This window comes from Styela clava, chromosome 11 (assembly GCF_964204865.1).
Source record: "Styela clava chromosome 11, kaStyClav1.hap1.2, whole genome shotgun sequence".
In the NCBI taxonomy this organism is placed as follows: Eukaryota; Metazoa; Chordata; class Ascidiacea; order Stolidobranchia; family Styelidae; genus Styela; species Styela clava.
Genome location: NC_135260.1, coordinates 12,045,362 through 12,067,421, shown reverse-complemented (window position 1 = coordinate 12,067,421; position 22,060 = coordinate 12,045,362). Strand labels below are relative to the sequence as shown.

General features: G+C 35.9%; 1 protein-coding gene across 3 annotated transcripts in view; it reads left to right on the top strand.

The window, feature by feature from the left end:
* Positions 1 to 11,513, top strand: part of LOC120347090 (uncharacterized) — a 39,092-nt gene extending 27,579 nt beyond the window's left edge. For all 3 annotated transcript variants that reach the window (XM_078117687.1, XM_078117688.1, XM_078117686.1), the window contains 12 exons: positions 206 to 320; positions 3,360 to 3,503; positions 3,730 to 3,864; positions 4,245 to 4,393; positions 4,533 to 4,722; positions 4,818 to 4,927; positions 5,006 to 5,142; positions 10,115 to 10,359; positions 10,498 to 10,631; positions 10,776 to 10,923; positions 11,059 to 11,196; positions 11,287 to 11,513. In XM_078117687.1, coding sequence (XP_077973813.1) covers positions 206 to 320; positions 3,360 to 3,503; positions 3,730 to 3,864; positions 4,245 to 4,393; positions 4,533 to 4,722; positions 4,818 to 4,927; positions 5,006 to 5,142; positions 10,115 to 10,359; positions 10,498 to 10,631; positions 10,776 to 10,923; positions 11,059 to 11,196; positions 11,287 to 11,436 — 1,795 coding nt within the window. In that variant the 3' untranslated portion in view covers positions 11,437 to 11,513. The remainder of the gene's footprint in view (positions 1 to 205; positions 321 to 3,359; positions 3,504 to 3,729; positions 3,865 to 4,244; positions 4,394 to 4,532; positions 4,723 to 4,817; positions 4,928 to 5,005; positions 5,143 to 10,114; positions 10,360 to 10,497; positions 10,632 to 10,775; positions 10,924 to 11,058; positions 11,197 to 11,286) is intronic.
* The last annotated feature ends 10,547 nt before the right edge of the window (positions 11,514 to 22,060 follow it).

The window sequence follows — 22,060 nt, the reverse complement described above, 5'->3', positions numbered from 1 at the left end:
TGTAAAAAAAGTTAAATGGTGCTAGAGACATGTTTCGTGAAAAATTATCCATGTTCTATAATATTAGTTAATTTGGTTCGATAAAGAAAAATGAATTATGTAAAAATTTTGCTCAAATTTTCATCATTATGGTAAATTTGTAAACAAAACATTTGAGATTATGTTGAGCAATATCCATATCTTCAGTTATATTTTGCATTTCCAGTCTGAATAGTGTTGGAGAAGATATGTATTTTCTTCAGCGAGGTAATGTTGCCATACTTGAAGAAGATGATGTAACAGTGAAACGTGTGCTTGGACCAGGACAATATTTTGGAGAGGTGAGAATTTAATACTTGCGGTAACACATTCTGAAAATTTTGTAGATAGTCTACATCCGCGGTTCTCGAGGTGGGTGTTATTCCATTTTTGCTAGGGCGTCGCAAAACTCTTCCACATTTGCGGAATTGTACCTATTTTGCGGTGCGTAGAAAAAGTATAAATATGAAATTGCACTGTAGAAATTTACAAGCGTAAAAATGATACTGAACAAGAAAAGTCTATAAAGAAAATTCGCAAGTATAATGAAAGCTACTTGGACTTTGTATTATTCAAGTTTGGGGTGAAAAGTGCCTTGGTTTTTGTTGCAACAGGAGGTGCGATGCTGCTTAATTCCGCTTAGCCCTTTAGGTAACTCGCTTTGGGCAAAATCATGCTACAAACAACACACTGCGGCTTTTTTCGCCATTCTGTTGAACGGAATCGATATAAAAAGAAAGTGAATTCCGAAAATGTAATGAGTTTCTGAATTTCATTGGATAAAGATGATCTTTCTTTGGTAAAAAGAGCGTTGCTCACTGTCATCCCTTTTGCGATTTCATATATATTTCCTGCTGTTTCACTGACTTTTGTCAAGTTTCGTTTGTTCGTTTAAATAAACTCATTGCAATAAGGTCTTTTATTGAAAGGTATTACGACGTTTTTTATGGAGAGTCGCAACTTGAGCATCTTTTTTGAAGGCGTCACATCACAAAGAAGTTTGAGAACCACTGGTCTACATAATATCAATTATTAGCTAAACATCCTATAACCATGAACATTATGATAAACAGCCTGGGATTATATCACTCATGATCTGTGTGTAGTATATAGAACTATAGTTTATAGATATTGTGTTCACTGAATTATATTTTTCCATATGGACGGTTTATGGGTTGTACTATCAAAAAGTGGTGTGGTTTTTATCAGTGGCGTAGCCAGGAATTTTTGAAGGGAAGGGTTCCGAAATTTGCTATTGCCAAGTTAGACTGTAACAGCTAGGTTGTAACGAGTTTTCAAGAGAATTGGTGTTCTAAAAAGCTATCCGAGCCTACGAAAAATTGCCATACTGTATGTGGTACAGAAGATTGTTTTTAGAAATTGAAACTGAATATGTCAGGATTCGCCACGAACAAGTGCTAAAATAAATATTGTGGACTGAATGAATTACCTTATTTGGTCACAATCATGTGGCTTCTACTTTAGACAACAAGCGGCGTTTCCCCATTACAAGATTGATATCAATAAGATTGTCGTTAGAAACAGCGTAGCATGCAGCAGTGCTTTTCCAAAATGAGTAACAAACAGAGAAATATAGCTTCATATTTTACAAGATCAGGGGGCAGCAATGACCAAGGACAGGTACCCTCCTTTCATAATATTTCAAAATCCACAGACGAACTGAGGTCTAAAGAAATGGATCGCCCTTCAACAACAGAATCCGAATCGAAAGTGAAAAAAGTTTAAATTTCCTTTGAATATTGGTAAATTCATGCGTGAATCGAATGTTGATGATCGAATGAAATACGATTATTTGACTAACCGTTGGGTCCCAAGCAAAGACTTCCATCTTCCCCTCCAGCGAGCGTGGCTGAAGAAATTCAAATGGCTGGCATGCACCCCAAACGAAGATGGCAAAGGGTCAAAATTGCAGAAGCTTATCAACGAGCATTTGCAAAACTTGTTAAATGCACTTAAGGAAATGCACTTAAGGCCAAACCCATGTCACAGCACAATTACGTGCCGAAAATTTCCTCAAAACTTACACTACCAGAAACGTTGTTGGTCAAATGACCTCTGCAAGAGCTCAGCAATCTGATGGGAACAGAAGGGCACTCGCATCAAGAATAAGTGTTCTGCGGGCATTAAAGTATAGCCTCAAGAGGTCACATAGACCATGGAGTTTTGTCAAATCTGACAAATTTTGAAATCAAAGTTAACGAAGGGGAATTTCTGTGCGCTTCCGCGATTTAGAATTTCCTCTGGAATCAAGGTTTTTTGAATTATGTTCAGAATGCTTCTTTAAATACCTTGTACCCAAGCCCGCAAATCCAAAATGAGATCATCACACTGTGCAGCAAAATAGTCCGAAAGATCCTTGTGAATAAGTTCAGTAAAAGTAACTGTTCCACCGTGCTTGCTGATGAAACAATTTATTTTAGACATATTGAACAATTTTCTGTTTGTGTGAGATATGTTCAGGATGAGCACAATGTCTGCACCCTTCGGGAGGATTTTCTTGGATTCGTCGAACATGTCTACTTGTCTGGCCAAGCCCGTAGTGCAGGGATATGACGGTGCCGCCAACATGCAAGGCTCTTCTTGTGGAGTACGGGCAGTTATTAACAGCACAGGAATTTTCAAGAATGCTGTCATAGCACTCCTTCCACAAAGTCGACATACACAACACTTTGTGAAACCAAATGGGTGGAAAAACATGAGTCAATCATTATATTCTGCCATCGCCCACTCTTTGGACCAGATAGAAGAAGAAGAGTCGCTGCTGTTAGATGAATTTAGATACAGGATGATGAATGCAGGTTTTATTTTCTATTTATGTATACTGAACAGCATACTTGGCATTACGCATCGATTGTCAGTTATTCTGCTATCAAAAGATTCCTACACAATAGGGTGCTGTCTAATGCTCAATGCTTTTACACCACATATAGGATAACACATATGAAAATTATTTTAGAAATTTCAAACGAAAGCAGATTGATGACCAATGATCACCAAATTCTGCTTGTTATGAGATCTCTGAATTCGACTAGCGTGGATTCGGAGAGTCAATGGCTGGCTTTGCCATGCTTCTAATGCATCGGGAAATTCCAACAGAAAAAGTTATTTTTGCGTTTATTCAGAGCTCGGCGTTTAGTAAAGGTTATATTGTAAATATACCTTAAAGTATGTTGTATCACAAGTAAGAATTTGAGTAAAATGGAATTTCTTTGAAATTTTTGAGAATCCTCAGTTATAATCTGTATTAAGGAAAAACTATTTTATTGTATGCATTGCTGTATTATGGCACCACTTGAAACCATACATTTATTTTTTTCCAGATTGCTTTATTCTCTTCAATTCCTCGTACTGCAACAGTTGTCGCTATGACTAATTGTGATTTGAGTGTTATCAACAAGCAAGATTTGAATAATATTCTTGATAGACACCCTCAATTCAGGGAAATCATGACCAACATTGCCCTTGTAAGTGTAGTAGTATTGTAGTAGTATAACTTCTGTGTGTATAATGCAATGCAACATGCATACTGATTCAAACTAAATAGATAACTCGAAAACTGGAAAGTGGCTTTGGGTTTATTTTGTTTCATACATATGTTTTTGGTATTATTGATGATCATACACTTTCCGAAATTCTGTTGTATTATTCTGCACTAATTTATGGTCTTATCACAAATGTATCAATACTAAGGATCGCAGACTCAAAGGAACAACCTCAACTAGCTATGTCAGACGCAAGAGCATGACTGACCAATTCTCCAATGCGAATGTTTATGATGAAAAGGGTAACAGGAATGATGGTCAAGATAAGTTCTTCTTTTCTAAGGTTAAATTACCTATTTTCTTCAATTGAATACAGAACTTTGGTGGGTGTTAATAATCCATCTTGTTTCAGTATAGCAAGACGAATAACAGTGGAAAGATTCATTAAGTGTTGCCCCTTTTGAAATTGAGATGTCATTCTCATTTCATAACTTGAAAAGATTGAAATTATGTATGTCTGTATTCTAAATGATAATTATCCAAATTTGCAAACATAAAAACATGAAGTAGTTAAGAAAAGTGTAGCAAGTGAAAAGTGAAGCAACAGAATTGTGTCCTTATAAACCTTAAATATTACTATATTTGGTTCAAAATAATTTTTATTGTGTATTCAAATTTTAAATAGAAAACTGCAATTTTTCAACAGAATATATTTTGATACAGATAATAGATCGTAACTCAACATTTGCACAAATATGGGATCATGGCACAGTTATCTTGGCCTTTCTTTCATCCTCATTGGCTGTCTATCAAGCATGCTTCCTTACCCACGATTCTGGAATTGATACTTCTATATTTCTCATGGATGTATGGTAAGTTTATTTGAATATTTGGACTCAATAGTCATTTTGGTTTAAATTTTCATCTTCATTTGGGATCTAGGTGCACGAATTCTTTCATTTTTATTTGAAAACTTTTGTCTCAATATTCTTATGTTTTTATTATTTACAGGTTTGCAATTGACATGGTGATATGTTTCCACACAAGTTACTTTGACAAAATGGGAGACATTGTTGAAACCTTGGAAAAAATTCATGCACATTATGGGAAGGATTGGAGGAGATTTTTTATTGATTGTGTTACAAACTTTCCTTTTGAAGTTTTCATGCATTTTGTTCCAATTGGTGGAACAATGAGTGAGGTCAGTGTGAATCTTTATTAAACACTTTTGCTTCATGTCTCCTAGGTTTTGTCTTTCATCTTGTTGAAATGTTACAAGAATTTTATATATCTTAGACCTACACAAGAAAGTTGACGATATTGTCTTATCTACGATTGAATAGAGTTCTTAGGATGAGGAAATTTTTCACTATATTGGCTATGTGGGAACGAGATCTACAGAAAGAGTATATCATTTATATCTTTGCTGTATTTTTCTTTGCAATTTGTTTCTGCAGACAATAGAGAAATGTAACCTTTTTCAGCACATTGTTAGTCAGAATGTACAAACTTGTTCTTGTGCTTTTCTATATCATCAATTTTTTTTCTTCTGTCTTCTACTTCGTTGCTTGTCCTGGTGGAAGTTGTGTTGAATTGAGTTGGACAACAATGCCTTTGACTGGTAAGTGTTAACCAAGGATGTAAGTTTTGAATATTTTTTTTTTGAATCAAATTTTCGTATCAGAATGTTACGACTTAAATTTTTCAGATTCAATTTAGTATAACATTTTATATTGATAACTTTCTTTAAATTTGGGAGAACTTTAGTATAAGTTGTGATTAAATAATAATATTGAACTTGAAGAATGAATAAAGTTATTGATAAAGCACATTGAATGTATCAATTACCTAATATGTTAGGGATTTTAGTCAATGTAAACACAGCGCTGCTGCGTCACACGACCGCCTCGTGTTATCCAAATTATTACATTTTTGGATCAAATCAAGCCATTTTTTCTGAATTTGCTCACAATTGATGTTGGTTATTGTTGTTTGATTAAGATTTAAAACTAGAGTTGACCTAGTTTTAAATATAAAATTTAATACATCTTGATTTATTAACACCATGAGTGGAAATAAAAAACGAAACTATGAAAAAAAGCAATCATCAAATAAAAAAAAACAGTCCAATGGAACTCTCAAAATCAGAGGCGATTTCAAGCATGCCAGGGTCATCATCATCGACAGGCAAATGGTTGATCGATTCGAGCTCATTTCTGCCAGTGTTCCATTCTTCCATATTTAATTCAATGAAAGTGCAGCTGCCTACTATGATAGAACGATTCCTGAATGATAGATCTGATCTTTCAAAGGTATCTCTACAAAAATCGTAGAAATATTGAATCTTGGTTCGAAATACAGAATGACATATCTGAGATAAAAAAGATTCATGATTACCAATCAAACAAATTCGACTGGATTTTGCAAAATCCTGAAATACTGAAAGATACTACATCCTCTAACCAAAAATTTTCGAAGAGCGTATCTATTGACTTGATGATTACTTGCAGTATTATGCCGAACACCAACACAAGCAATAAAGGCACTTCAGGCTCTACAACCTGGAATTTCATGGAGTTCCAGTCTCAACAACCTCTTCTATTCAAATCGACATCAATTAACAGATATAGTCAATTTATACAGTTTCAACGCCAGAAATAGAAACCAATCAACATTGGCCGATGTAAAGACTCAAAGACCTCCTCCTATAATTATCAAATTTTTCAACAGAAAAATTATTAGCCAAATACTAAAAATAAAAGAAACTTGAAACTTATTCCTGAAGACTCTGGATACCCTACCAACATGTTCGTAGTAGAAAATTTATCAGTTTCCACAAGACATCTATTGTTTATCAAGCAAGAGGAAGGTGACATGGTCAAGAAGAATGACCCATTCAGACCAATACTCATCAAGGATGTAGGAACATAAATAATTCTTCATTGAAAATACTGACTGTAATGCTTTCGTTAAGTAACCAATGTCATATATCCTGTATAGTAAATGAATCTTATTTTTAGTTTGTCCTCTGTTTGAAACCTTGAAACCTTTTATATGAATTTTGCAACCAATGATATTGCGCCCCACTCAATTGTCCATACAACATGTAAATAAAGCTATATTTTCCAATTCAATTGGCTCTCAACAACGATGTCTAGAAGATGATCCAAATTTTGACTCTATGACAAACTTTTCATGACTATTGAAATAGATGAAATGCCCTCTAAATCCAGTCTTTCTCTCATCTAAAATCTAAATATTCGGTAAATCCAGAAAAATATTGATGCTTTAGTAAATCTCCCGTCGTAATTCAAACACCCACTTAATATTATCGGAATCAGTGAGAATCCACAAATTAACATTCAGGAAAACAATTTCATTCACCAACCTTTTAATACAAATGCTGGAGGGGCAGGCACGCAGCCAGGATTTTCAAAAGGAGGGGGGGGGGTTCATAATCTTAAATTTCCATTGCGGTCTGTAACAGTCTTCGCATTACGCGCTAATTAAAGGGAGGTCTTTTCAGCGTACAATGATTATTCTTGTCGCGTGAAATATTCAATCCCTGACAAATACAAAATTCTAAAATGTCTTTATATATTAGTTTAATTGTATCCGACGTAACTCGCAGTTGCTTCTTCTTACGTCAAAATTAAAACATTAGTTCTCTGAAATGCCACGGCGATCGGTGGACATAAAAATATGAGATAAACTGTGTATTTAATTTTAATCGGTATTTTTGGAATCTTGCCAACTCGTTATCGCCGTTGGAAAAATGTCAATAACTGATATAAAATCCCGAAAGGTACAATTTTATTTCGTACAATGAAAATGCATATGAAGTATATCGTTAAATCAAAAATACATATTCATAAAAGATAAAACCTCCTGAAAAATCCGTAAATCTGCTGCTGTAAATTCTCATGAAGTAAAATTTTTTTCAGTACAATAAAAATTGATGGATATACTTCGGATTAATTATCTTATATATCATCACAAACCGGGAAAAAATCGCGTTTTCAACCTTGTTTAATAATAACACGAAAATTTTCTACGACAATTTTAAAGTAATGGATAATAGGCAAATCCCACCCACAATTAACCGTGTTTCGATTTTAGTGACGGTATGTTCCTAAACGGCGACCAAACATAATGTGCGCCGTAGGCACACGAAATTTTGCGACTAGAAAAGCGTTTTTAGACTGTCGCGGGACTCAAAACAAAACTTATATTGTTTACGGTTTTATTTTCAGTATTTTATAATAACGCTTTTCAATCAAATTTAGATCGCGGTTTTACTCCTTCTTTTGTCTTCAGAACCTCGCCACCGATGAACGTATAATAACTCACGAATTCACAATTCCGTGCAAAGTACAAAAATAAAATAATTATCATGTCTATCGTGGCACAAATTTATGATTTAGAAAGAATAAAAACCGACGTAAGGGCGTTTACGGCCTAAATAACACGCTGGTGAAAACATGGGCGATTTTAGCAGAAGGCGATTGCACGCTTTTTCAGTTTTCACATTTCCGTGCGGGTACAAAAATAAAATAATTATCGTTGTTCCCGCGGCACAAATTTGTGATTTAAAGAGAATAAACACCAATATAAAGGGCGTTCACGACATAAATAACATGCCGCGTTGATGAAAACGAACAGCGATTTTAGCAGAAGGCAATTGCAACTTTTTCACTTTTCAGAAATTTCAAAAGGTGCGGGGGGGGGATTCGACCCCGAAACCGTTCATCCTGCTTGGGAATTTCAATCTAAATCTTTTAAAAATTCCTCGAACAAATCCTTATCTGAATACATGAATATGATATCTTCGTATTTCACGGCACACATCACGAGACCTACCAGGGTTTCGAACTCATCTTGCACATTAATTGATCATATATACACCGACATCATACATAAAACAAGATAGCAATGCTCAAATATATGGACACGTTACCTAGAGCAAGGCAGTCCTTACCTTTGATGCTACCGGTACCCTCAAAAAATCCCAGAGTTATGACAACTTTCATAATACCATCAAATTGTCGACTCATTCACTCATTTCTTCATCTTATTTAAAGTTTATATATTATAATCTCATTTGCATCCCGCTATGGTACGGTACCTACTATTTATGCCATGTTGAGCTTATATACAGCAGATACACAAGGGTCGGCAGCCTAGATGACTTTAATCGGTCTTGCACATCGACCCGCACAAAGCAATAATCAATCACTGCTGAAATATTTTCATTATTGTATTATTACTATAATAGTGTTGACTTTGTATTGTGGCAATAAATCGCTCTCTAGCGGGAATTTATAGAATCAAACCGGACAACCAGTGTCCCGTGGATAAATCAATACAGCGAAATTTAGGACGAAATATCAGATTTCACACGAAATTTAGAAATAAATAAAAGTAATAGCCTTCTAGCAATTGTAAAAGTAATAGCCTTCACAATTTGGATTTAGGGACAACTATTCAACAAACCATGCTATTTTTGACATTAATCTATGACAGATTAGAGAATAATGAGATTTGTTTTTCCCGTTTTCATTGACGTAAAAAAGGCATCCGATATTGTTGACCACATAATCTTACTTTATAAACTGTCTAACTATGGATTTCGTGGACTAGCACTAGTCCAATCACTCCTAAAAGCTACCTAACAAACCGAGTTTAATTTGGTAAAATTGGCGACGTGACATCAAAAACTTTACCAATAGTTTGCGGCGTCCCGCAGGGATCCTGTTTAGCCCCAATATTAGGCTAGCATATATTGATGATCTCAACCAATGCTCCAACCTATTAACAAAATTATTTCCTAATCACACAGATCTCCTTTCAAATCATAAATCAATTCAAACTTTAGAGAGGAATGTATACGATTAAATGATTGATAACTACTTCCCAAAAGCATCAGATAAACTGTGAATTGTCAATAAATACCTTTTAATATTTATTGATTCTGGTCTAAAATGGGACGCACATATCGAGCATGTGGGGAAAAAAATAACTAGAGAGCCATCGGTATCACCTACAAGCTCAAAAAAATTAACTTAAACAGCGATCATAAACAAACGTCCACAAGTTTACACAACTATATATCGACTGGTGAGCCAGATAGATGAGATGCGCCGTGACAATTAAGAGTTGTCTTTGTGTCAATTTTTTTTTCTATTCCTATTTTTGACTCGTTATATATCCTGGTGTCGCAGACTCATGATGACCGGTTCTGGTCCTTTGACTCCCTGTCAATTACAATTAAATATGATATTCTAATGTATAATACTTCGTCTCTGAATATGAATTATTTGTGATTTCTTGTATGACGAAATAAACTCATTGACCATTGTCTATTGATTTGATTCGAAATTCTGGTATCCATAAACTTGACCTTTTTATAGATTTCATCAATTTAATTAATAAAATGAATAGGAGGATTTTACTATTAAAGCTATTCAGAATAAAATTCAATATTAAATATCATTGTTTAACATATGATAAGTATATAACTTTCTTTTACTATACTAACGTCCATGTTTTGCTATGATTACGGAGTATTCAATTTGGTACATTTTTTTAAATAGACTATAAGAATAAAGGCGTTAGAGGTGAAGAGCTGTTACCATGGGTCGATGGATGCTATTGGACTGTTGCTACGATGACATCAACTGGTTATGGAGACATCAGGCCTAAAACTGCCACTGAAATTGCATTTGCAATGTGTGTTATGGTTGCTGGGAAAGTACTGATCGGTTACATATTGAGTATGCTTGCTGCTACTTTAGCCAATGACGATGCAAGAAAAGTATGGTATGAAGAACAAGTCAATGTGAGTTCCGAGATCTCAAAAAGATATCTTTTGTTGCATTCATGTCATATTATTGGTAAAAAAATATGAATTAACATTTTTATTTACTTTCGTCTAACTTCAATCAAATTAAACTGCCTTAATCCATATTGTTCACAGGCTGTTAAAACATATATGACGGACATGAAGTTTGATAAAACTATATTCGATCATATTGAACAATATTATGATTATATTTGGATGAAAAATCAGGGAGCAAAATTTTCTGAACTTTTCAACGATTTGTGCTACAGGTTTGATCTTAATGTATTCGTAAATTAATGCAATGTACGTAGCATATCATATGTCATAAAAGTACTTCAGCGAGATTTTTATTTTATGATATTGAATTTCCTATCTATACAAGATTTTGTCTACTGTTTTTATGTTTAAAACAGCCTGAAAGCAGACATCATGTATCAATTAGTTGGAAGTGATGTAGAACGGAATGAATTGTTCAATGGATGTTCGATAAATTTCATTCGCCATGTTTGTTCGTTGATGCGATCTGTCTCGTACATGCCAAGCGACTATATTTGCCTCCAGGTATATGTTCATGTTGTATGGCGAGCGCATTTATGATGTTTTCCATATTAAGCAGTGGTTGTTTTTGATATAGTCCAAAAGTACTTAACAGTATTAATGTGATGAGCTAAGTTTTACCTCTGTTTTCGTTCACAGGATGATGTTCGTAGCGACATGCTTGTTATACATCGTGGAGTGGCCGAAATATTCAAACGTGATGAGAAAGGAAAAAACATTCCCATACGTTTGATGATGGACGGAGAAACTTTCTTATCAGAATGTGTGCTTAGAGCAGTAAGTTATAGATGGATTCTGGTAATTGATCCTTATGATTTCAACGCCTCAGTCCTTTCGTTAATACTTGATCAATATTTTGTTTTACAGACTTGTGTTTCATTTTCTGTACGAGCTAGAACATATGTTGACGTGTATTTACTTAGCAAAGATGATTTAAAAACTTGCATTGAGAGTTATACCATTGATGGGGATATTTTGCGACAAAATGCAGCAAATTTGCATTCAATATTAGCGTAATATTTATTTGCCTTTCAATGTAGAATAAATCATTAGTGTTTGTGTTTATTGCAAAAATCTATTTTCGGTTTACCATTTTGTTGTTAATTTTGTGGTATAGTATTATTATAGGCTCGGCCTTGTTTTCAGATATAAAGTTTTTTTTCATGAGTGATTGTTCTTCCAGTGATTATCACGAGTCATTTCCAGATAGTGAGGAGTTTTCACCATTGAGAGTTTCTAAAAAAAGCGTAATACCTTGAGGAAGGGGAAGTTGATGAGACCGTTTAAACTTATGGCGAACCACAGCCTCTTGTCTGGTTATCAGTCTATATCGGGTATGGCATTAGTTAGCCGGTTATTTGTTTTCGGAAGCATGGACTCGATGGTGGAGGAAGCGGTAACCGACCAGCGGTTACGTGAACCATCCTACGGCGAGTTCAGCAATCCTCTCGCGCATAATCACGCTCGCATGGGATTCGAAACCACGCATAGTAATCAGAGGTGCGGTGGCGAGCGTGTAGGGACAATCATATCAAGTTGATTGAGTTCGGGCTAATAGTATTATTAGTTGTAATAATCGGGTTTAAATCAGATTCTTTTAATTAGGACAAAACGAGTTGGTCCGAACAATTCTGAGTTGTTGTTCGCGTCGCAGGCCATAGCCCGGGGACAAAACATAAGATACGTTTATTTCGACTCCATAATCAGCAAAAAGGCGATAAAATGGTTGATAAAAACAAATTTAAAAAAATGATTATGAAATCAGGAGAGTAAACAAAACCTTGGATAAGATTTATAACGTACAGAATATAAGGTGGAAAGTAGCCTATTGCCAAAAAGAAGTGGCCTACGTGTTCACTCACCTAAAACTATTAAATCAAATCATTCACACTCGCACACACACACAACCATGGGGGATTAATAAAATTAGAAAAAAGAGAGAAGCTTTAGATAAATTATATGATAACAAAAAATAAATAAAACGAAACACATAAATTAGAATAATAGATGAAATGTAAAAAATAATAAGAATTGTTTGCCACACCATTTTAATAAAAATTCCCAAACATGAGTGAGCAATAAAAAAAAATTATTTTGCCAAGCTGATTATAATTGGAGTCAAATGCCAAATTGCCCAACCAAAGTTGAGTGCATGAAGAGGTGGGCTAAACGTTTTCATTCACCAAAGTAAATGCCAAATTGTAGTCCAGATTATATCAATTATTAAATACTACTGGTAACAGTTTAAGTATAATATAATTAGATCAGGGCAGGGGTGTACAACCTTTTTGCTATTGGCGGCCAAATTGCAATTGTATTCAACACGGCCTCCAGGGGTTTGATTAGCGCGCCAAAGGCGCGTGAAATTTTTGGCTTTTATGACGTCATATCCGCGTATTTGACCCATGCGAGGTGCAGTCTGTCCAATTATGAAGTATGTAGGACTACTTGGAAGTATAATATTCGCATTTTAAACGGATTTTTTTTAGTTCGGTGGACCTATTCTTGAGCAGATATATTGCAGCAAGTTGCATATTGGTTGCACAAACGCGGGATCAATATGGACCGTGAATGGAAATCCCAACAGCAAATACACCAGTATGTTCCCCAGCTTTTCTTTTTGGGGGGGGGGGGTTTCAAAATGTAGGGGGTGGTAAATAATTTGCTATTAGAGATAAAACTAGGCTATTTGTATTCTTAAAAAAATGGTATGTATTTAAGAAACGATGTACATGGGGGCCCCCAAGTTGATTGACGCGAGCCAAAATCCACAGCAGAATGAAATTGTAGGGCCATAAAAGGGAAGCGAGGAAAAGCGCGGGACGACACGGCTGGGGTTCAGGGCGCGCTCAAGCGCCCTGAGAAAATTTTGAGAAATAGGCATCAAAATAGGCTCTAAGCTTGATTTTAGATACACCTAGCATCGCAGTTTGTTATGTAATGAAATCAATAATTATATTATTTAGCTGATAGAATTCCAGGGGAATAGATAACAAGCACGGCTTTCAACCGTAAATATATACTACTACGTTTCAACAAGTAATTTGCAACTGATAGTGACTAATGAAGTTACTTGCTAATCTGGCATTGTATGAATGGCTACTTATGGCTTGTTTTGTTACATATTTCTAATTTTTTTGAACATGTTTGTTTGACTTTTGTATGAATTAAATTTTGAAATAAGCTCGTCAACTGATCATAATGTCGCATAATGTTGTATTCCTTCAGAACTGAAATATTTTGTTGGTAAGAAGACAAATCGCTGAAGTTTGATTCTTTTCGATAAAGAAATAAAAACGCTGTCATTCATCTAAAAAACGTCTGTTTTCAGTGCCTAGTTTTCGTTTTGTGACATCTTTAAGCTTTCTTAATATACGGCTGATATCTAAAATACTGCAGTGTGTAATCCTAATACCCATACGTATACATAAGATACCGGAATAATTCAAATGTTACGAAATAAACGTGCTTAAACTGTGATAATGATGTAACAATAGACGGTATATAAAACTCAAAGGCCGTAATTGGCCCGCAGACTGCGGTTTATAACCCCTCAGTGTGGAATCGCACCTCAAAATTAGGGGGGGTGTTTGAAATTTTAGGGGGGGTGTTCACCCCCTATAGGGGGGGGTGTAGGGAAATCACTGAAATACACCATCCAGATTGTGACGCATTGTGTCATCTGACTTTTTTGCAGTGCTTCTGTTTTGCTTCAAAATACGCCAGCATAGCCGCCAAATCCTATATTTTAAACTTTTTTTGTTTATAGGATTTTGTATGTGGACGGCCGCATTATTTTTTCACGACGGCCGCAGGTTTCACGTCATTCGATGATTGTGACGTAGTCTAAAAAACGATCTGCGAGTAGGTGTTTAAAAGATTGCATATATGGATATATGTTAACCTATTAATTATTAGAAGATAAATGAAATTGTTGAATTGATTTCAGGAGGTATTGATCATTAAATTATGATCACTTTATATTGGTGTTTGGAGAATCCAAAAGCAATTTCTGTTAGGGACACAATTGTCACACCATGTAAAAACACTCAACTTTGATCATATCACACTATATACACTTTGGTCAACAAGTCAACTCCACAGCAATAGCTTACCTAAACATAAAGTGCATGCTTACATTGAGAGGAAGAAAACCACATCAAATTAAAATCACCAACACAAAATTAAAAATTTATCACACACCAAGAAAAGAAGCATAACCATGCAATTGTCGGAAAGTGAACAGCTATTCATAAAAAAATACCATCCAAGTATGTCAGTTACCATCTGACAAAGCAAACAACATTTATATATATATACAGTGATAAGAATGCCCTCACCAGATTGCGATCGAAACAAGACTAATTACAATTTGAAGCAGGTATAAAAGAGCTACACAGCACACCTAGTCACAGTAGTTAGTAGCTGCAGGAACTATAACAGGATTTCTATAGCTGTTCATAGCTGACAAAAAACAAAGAGCAAGTGAGGAGTGTCCCGACTTTTTGTCATGGATTGTCAGAAAGATATTCATTTTTTTTTAGGTTCGATTGCTTCGAAACTATTAACACGTATCAGTGAGTGTTTGAAACAGTAATTTTTAATATTCGGAGACTAGATAAGACTTAACTTGTTTTCGAAAAGATTTTTTAGACTTCAATGTTTTCAAATTTGATGGAAGAGAGTTTCAAAGTTTGGGTCTATTAAAACACAGGGAATGCTGGCACACAGATTTACTCATGAAGGGTAGGAACAAATCGTAGCTACTTCGGTTGGAGGTATTTTTGATAAGTATGTCGTCGAAGCAGTTTGGTAGTGCGTTATTATGAAAGTCATAAGCTAATGACAATACTTCAAATTTCGTCATATCTTCAATCTTAAGTATATTTAGTGATTTGAAGTAATGGTTTACACTTTCATATCATTTTTTCTTAAAGACAATTCTTAAAAAATTATTACAAGTACTTTGCAATTTTGAGACTAGTTTTTTGTTTTCATGGAGCCAAACTGAGCAACAGTATCGGATGTGGCTGAGTAATAATGATTGAAACATTGCTAGTAAAGCCGATTGATTGACACACTGGGAAACCTTGGCAGCAATTGCAAAATTTCTTTCTGTTTTGCCAATAACATGGATAATTTGTAATTTCCAAGATAGATTTTCATCAAAGATAACTCCCAAGAATTTTATTTCACTCACTCTTTCAATTTCTTTGCCATTGATTGATAAATATTTTGAGCAATTCAAATTTTTATGATTATTAGGATGGAATAGTACAAATTTAGTCTTGTTGGCATTAAGAGATAGTTTATTAGTCAGCATCCAACTGTGAATGTTGGATAGTTCTCGGTTCGCAACTCTGTATAGATCTTCCAGATTTTTCCCACAGAGAATCAAGTCTGTGTCATCAGCAAACATGATTGACTCAGATGAGTCCAAACGCCTAGGCATGTCGTTTATATAAGCTAGGAAGAATAATGGGCCAAGTAAAGATCCCGTGCTTCATGACAAAAATATTAGTAGAGAATGAATTGTCATATTGTACGACTTGCTTTCTGGCATGCAGGTAGCTCCAGATCCAATTGAGTGGGATCCCTTTTATTCTATTTTGATAGAGCTTACCTAGAAGAATAGAATGGTCAATGGCTCGAAAGCTTCAGAAATATCGAGAAATATTCCATAGCATTTGTTTTACCGATTAGTTAATTAATTGTTATCCACACTGCCTCAATGCTGCCCTTATGAGAGGCAAATTTCGACTTATATAATAATTTGATTTCTTTTTTTTGGAGCAGTCGAGCATAAAGATTCCTACATTCACTATACTGTGGTTTAAGTTCTATGTTTTGTTTGTTCATATTGTTTTGATCGGACAATCCAGATTAGATCTCATGCCGTGCTTGATAGTACATCAACTTATGGACCCAATTTGTTTTTAAAAAAGATAGGAGAGGAAGGTTCAAGACAGAAAGTAATAGTATTTATCCGTAAGATGCTGTAGAATTGTGACGATCGAGGTATAAAATATCAATTTTGTGCTGGTAAATTCTGATTCCCTTGCATTTGTTGTTGGAAGTGAAGATCAGGCAATCTGAGAAAGATGGTGCGATGGAGATCAAGCTAAGGTTTGGGCCGCTCCCTACGCCTTTACACAACGTAAAATCAGTAATAATATTATAAACTAAAGGCTATAAGCGTGAAAATGATAATAATGAAATTCAGCTTATTTGCCACTTTCATTTCTCTCGCAAGTGTCGACAATAACGCTATTGAATGATTGCAATGGGAGAAACATTTTGAATTGTATTACCCATGCGGCCGCGTAACTTTCACAATAATGTGAGGTGCTCCGAAGACGCTCTCGTTTACATGAACGCAGCAACGCACGATTAGGTTAAACAAACAAGGTTTGAAGGTGCATCAACGCAATAGTGTGAACATATGTGAACGGGCCCTTAATGTAAGAAGACAGTTATAATATTTAACCATTTGTTTGCGTTCGACTATCGCACTCTTTATGGGTAGAAAATGTTCTGGTTTTGTGATAGGTGTGTCGCAAATATTAAAAGAGCTAAATAATGTGCCGCGATATAAAGAAAAGTTGGGAAGCACTGGCACTGCCCTAGGTTCTTTAATATTTCTGCGTCAATATAACATGAAATAAATATGTGATTTTATTGTCATGCAAGTTGTTTCAATGTTTTACTTAATTCCGAGAAACCCCGGGATTATACGGCTCAATCCCGAAATCGGGATTTCAAAATCTGGCCCCGACATCCCAACCCTAGTATGGGATTAGTTAGTTATCTGTTTTTGTAAGCATGGACTTGAGGGTGGAGGAAGCCGTAACCATAAATTTTACAAAACATACGTCTTGTCGTTATGCATTGTTTCTGCCGCAATCGACCAGCGGTTACGTGAACCACCCTCCTAAGTAGCCTACTACGTTGGCGCGGCGGTATGGCTCATCGTGCTAAGCGTTCGGAATACGCTCACAACCGCTCCTCTGATTACTCTGCTTGGGTTCGCAGGTTCGAGTCCCATGCAGAGGAAGTTATGTGCGAGAGGATTGCTGAACTTCTCGCCGTCGTAGGGTATGTGTGTATGTTTATTTGTTTCGTAAAAGCAGCAAAAGCGTAGATAAATCGTCAATACTGAAGACGGGATGTATGCGCAAGACCATATTTGCCTAAAACACGAACGTGCGCCATGCACCCCCTTCGAAAAATTTCAAAAAGAAATAAATCGAATACATATATATAATATGGTCTCTTATATACCAGTTGTGCAAGAAGAGTGGGTGAGTGTGGTAACAGGGGTAAGGGTGGAGTATACAAAACTGTTTGTACAAGGGAATTTGTAAGACAAGACAACATCCATAAATGAAACATAACACAACACGAAATAAACTGCATGTATAAATAATACTAAAATTTAGAATTTGGATATAAATACAACACCCTTGAGTGATGGTACCACATATATAATATAAATGTGGTATGGAATGGTCGTGTTCGTTAGTCGTTGGTCATGTTTAAGTAAGTGTTAGTGTTCGATTTCTTACGCGTACTTGGTATGGACTACTCAAGGATGATAGTGACTTTGGTAAAATATGGCTATTCTAGCAAAACGTTTTGGTGGAATGAGATAAAAATATGTATCAGCTTATCTCTCTATTTTGGGTGCTTCATGTAACCGCTGGTCGGTTACGGCTTCCTCTACCATCAAGTCTATGCTTCCGAAAACCAATAACTAACTAACCCCATACCCGACATGGAATGGTAACCGGACGAGAGGCCGTGGTTCGCCATATGGTTAAGCCGTCGTATCGACTTTCCTCTCCTCGGGATAAATATGTAAATCCTATCGTATTGTACCGTATCGCACGTTGGATAATATTTACAATTTACATGGTATCGCTAATGTGTCAGAAGTATTTCTTTGTTAGTGGGGTGAATAGCGCTCCGTTCATCCACCGTACATTCTATAACTAGTGAAAATTCACGTTTTTACACCTAAAAGTGTATGCACGTTTCTGATTTTCAGCTCCTTTGTTGTTGTTTTTCTGCACTTTTTGGGGTGTTTAGGTGCGAATTAGTAACAAACTCGCTTTTCGATTCCGATCCGGCAATTTAAAATTTAGTCTCGCAGACTCTGCGCAAAAACCTCAAAGCACAATACTGTGAAGGTTGGTTCAGTCCATTGAACTGGAAATACATGGAACGATCTTCTCTCTCGTTTTGCGTTGTCTCGCCGCGGGATCATTTGATCGCCGCCATCTTGGCATTTATGCTTCCAAAGTTTCTTCGTGTTGCATATGGTTTTGGCCAGTATTTCGTCTGTTTCAGTACCCAGTGGGCCGCATATGGATCTATATGCGACACTGTGTGGGTATTCAAATACAATTATATTCGAGTTGGGAATTTAGAGTCCGGTGTGGATCTCGTTCTTGAAAAAATTTGATTGTTCAGGCGATTACACAATAGATATAAGTGGAAACAATTTTTTTGCCTGATATCATAAAAATGCAATATCCTCCACGGGGAAACTTTCACCCAAGTCTTGGGTATCGTGCGAAGCGCAGCTCCCGTAATCTGTGTACCAGGTTGGGGTCAGGCTATACCTTTATTCCTATTTTGGTTCTATTAATATATCGGGTACTGTGTGTGTTAGCCAAGTGAATATGTCTTTCGGTCCCTTCACACACCTTGATGTAAAGTAGGCGAACTATATTAGTTACCTCCATATTGATACACACACTTCTAGAGCGCCCTTCAGTTTTATTTATTTATTCATAGCTCGGGTACTACGGAACCAGGCCACGCAATGATATTGAGATAGCCACGCAAAATACTTGAGGCGGTAAAACATGGCCAAATACAGATGAACGGGGAAGCGATTCCTATAAGCCATCTTGGCTAATGTTCTGTGGTCGTTTTTGTTCGATTTATTTAGACCAACGACTAACATACCGATTTAGACTGATACCTTGGCTATATTATTAACCACAACTTGAGCAATTTTATAAAACTACCAAAATTAGCACCGTATGTTGGTCAGGGATATATTAGCGTTTGATATATAATGAGAAACGAGTCATGATCAGGAGAATATGCGAGAAAAATTGACGCAAATAATTGATTTCTGTCAAATCTCATAAGAAATGCATTACGCGACTAGGAAAACTCGGAAGCATATCGTCAAAACGAGAGAGTGTTCAAAGGATCCCGCGGAAATGAGAGAGAAGCGCACTCTATTTATAGATCTATGTGGTTCAGTCAAAGTGACTATAAGTGAGCATATGCATTGGTAACGTTATAAGCGGGTGTGTGACGTCACACCCGCCATTTTGGGTCCAGGGTTCTATCGCTGTGTGGTATGTATGTATGTATGTATGTATGTATGTATGTATGTATGTATGTATGTATGTATGTATGTATGTATGTATGTATGTATGTATGTATGTATGTATGTATGTATGTATGTATGTATGTATGTATGTATGTATGTATGTATGTATGTATGTATGTATGTATGTATGTATGTATGTATGTATGTATGTATGTATGTATGTATGTATGTATGTATGTATGTATGTATGTATGTATGTATGTATGTATGTATGTATGTATGTATGTATGTATGTATGTATGTATGTATGTATGTATGTATGTATGTATGTATGTATGTATGTATGTATGTATGTATGTATGTATGTATGTATGTATGTATGTATGTATGTATGTATGTATGTATGTATGTATGTATGTATGTATGTATGTATGTATGTATGTATGTATGTATGTTTATTCGTCTCGTAAAAGCAATATAAAAGAGTAAGTAATTATAAATACTGAAGACGGGATGTATGCACAAGACCATATTGGCCTAAAACACAGTTGTGCGGCATACCCCCCTTTTGATATATATAAATTATAATAGGGTAAATCAAATATGTACAATATGGTCCTTTATACAGGCAGTTGTGCAAGGAGGGTGGGTGGATGAGGCAACAGGGATATGTGTGGAGTGTACAAAACTGTTTGTACAAAGGAGTTTGTTAGACAAAACAACATGTATAAATAGAGACACAACACAACATGAAACACACTGCATATGAATATAGTAATAAAAAAAATTTAAAAAAAAAAAAATTAAGAATTTGGATGAATGTACAATACCATTGAGTGATGATACCACATACTATAAAACGCGGGAATGGTCAAGTTTAAAGGGTGTGTACATATATGGTATGCACCACTCAAGGGCGACAGTGTTATAAGTGGTCTATGGCTGTTCTGGCCAAAATGTGACCCTACAGGTTTTGGTGAAATATGATAAAGGTATGTATCAAATGACTCACTATTGTAAGGTTTTTTTTGGAATTCTGGATTCAGCCAAAACCAATGAAGTTTCAAAAAAAAAAAAAAAAAATTAATAAAAAGCATTTCCACAAAACCTATTATGGTTGCATTTCAGCCAGAAGATTAGCATGGTATAAAGGTACAGTGGGATAGGGAATGATAAGTTAAAAAGAGGAGCCATTTTACCATGTCATGGATTTTCCAATGTAAATTAAAATAATAAAATTATATGGTATCCTGGGATGAGCAGAAGAAAAAGTGTGATTCGGTGATAGGTAGCAACAATGGAAATAAATTGAACAGCATGCTACTCAAACAAAAACCATTGTCCCTACTCCCTACTATTTGAGCATTGAAGTTCTATTGAATTGTACTATCTATAACCTAAATTGCTGTGCTTTTGTTGTTGTCTAATTACGCATGATAATGAAATTAGAATGGTGTGCTAGATATTAATTCAGTCCATTGTTCTGGGTGATAAGTGATTCTAACTAAGTGTTTTAAACCTGCGATCGTTACACATTTGAATAAAAAAAAAGATGCTCAATAATTCGGACCAAACTCTCGCAGCAGCAAAACGAATGAATATTCTTCTGAAAAATTAATTTTCCGCAGATGTTTTTCTGATAACTCGGCTCGGTGGTATGGTCAGCATATACGAAGTTAAGATTAAATCCGTCCAACTAAACTCGATAAATCAACACCCAATAAGACCAAAATATTAAACAAAGAGATGGGCGCGGCGGTGTGGCTCAACGGGCTAAGCGTTAGGAATACGCTCGCCACCGCACCTCTAATTACTCTGCGTGGGTTCGCAGGTTCGAATCCCATGCAGGGATGGTTATGTGCGAGAGGATTGCTGGACTCCTCGCCGTCGTTGGGTGGTTCACGTAACCGCTGGTCGGTTACGGCTTCCTCCACCACCAAGTCCATGCTTCCGAAAACAAACAATACAGTAAAAACTAATCCCATACCCGACTTGGAATGATAACCGGACGAGAGGCCGTGGTTCGCCATATGGATAAGCCGTCTTATCGGCTTTCCTCTCCCCCGGGATAAATATGTAAATCCTATCCTATCCTATCCTATTTTATTATAAAAATTCCTGATGTAAGTATATCACGTGGAATTATATCTACTTAAACCCTAACCCTAACCCCAAATCAATCAAAACTGTATCCATAAGAAAAACGTTCCAACTTACCAAATATTTGAGACAGCCCTGTCTTTACGGCCCACCTGCCGCGGTTACGGCAGCAAAATTTTACCTGCCATT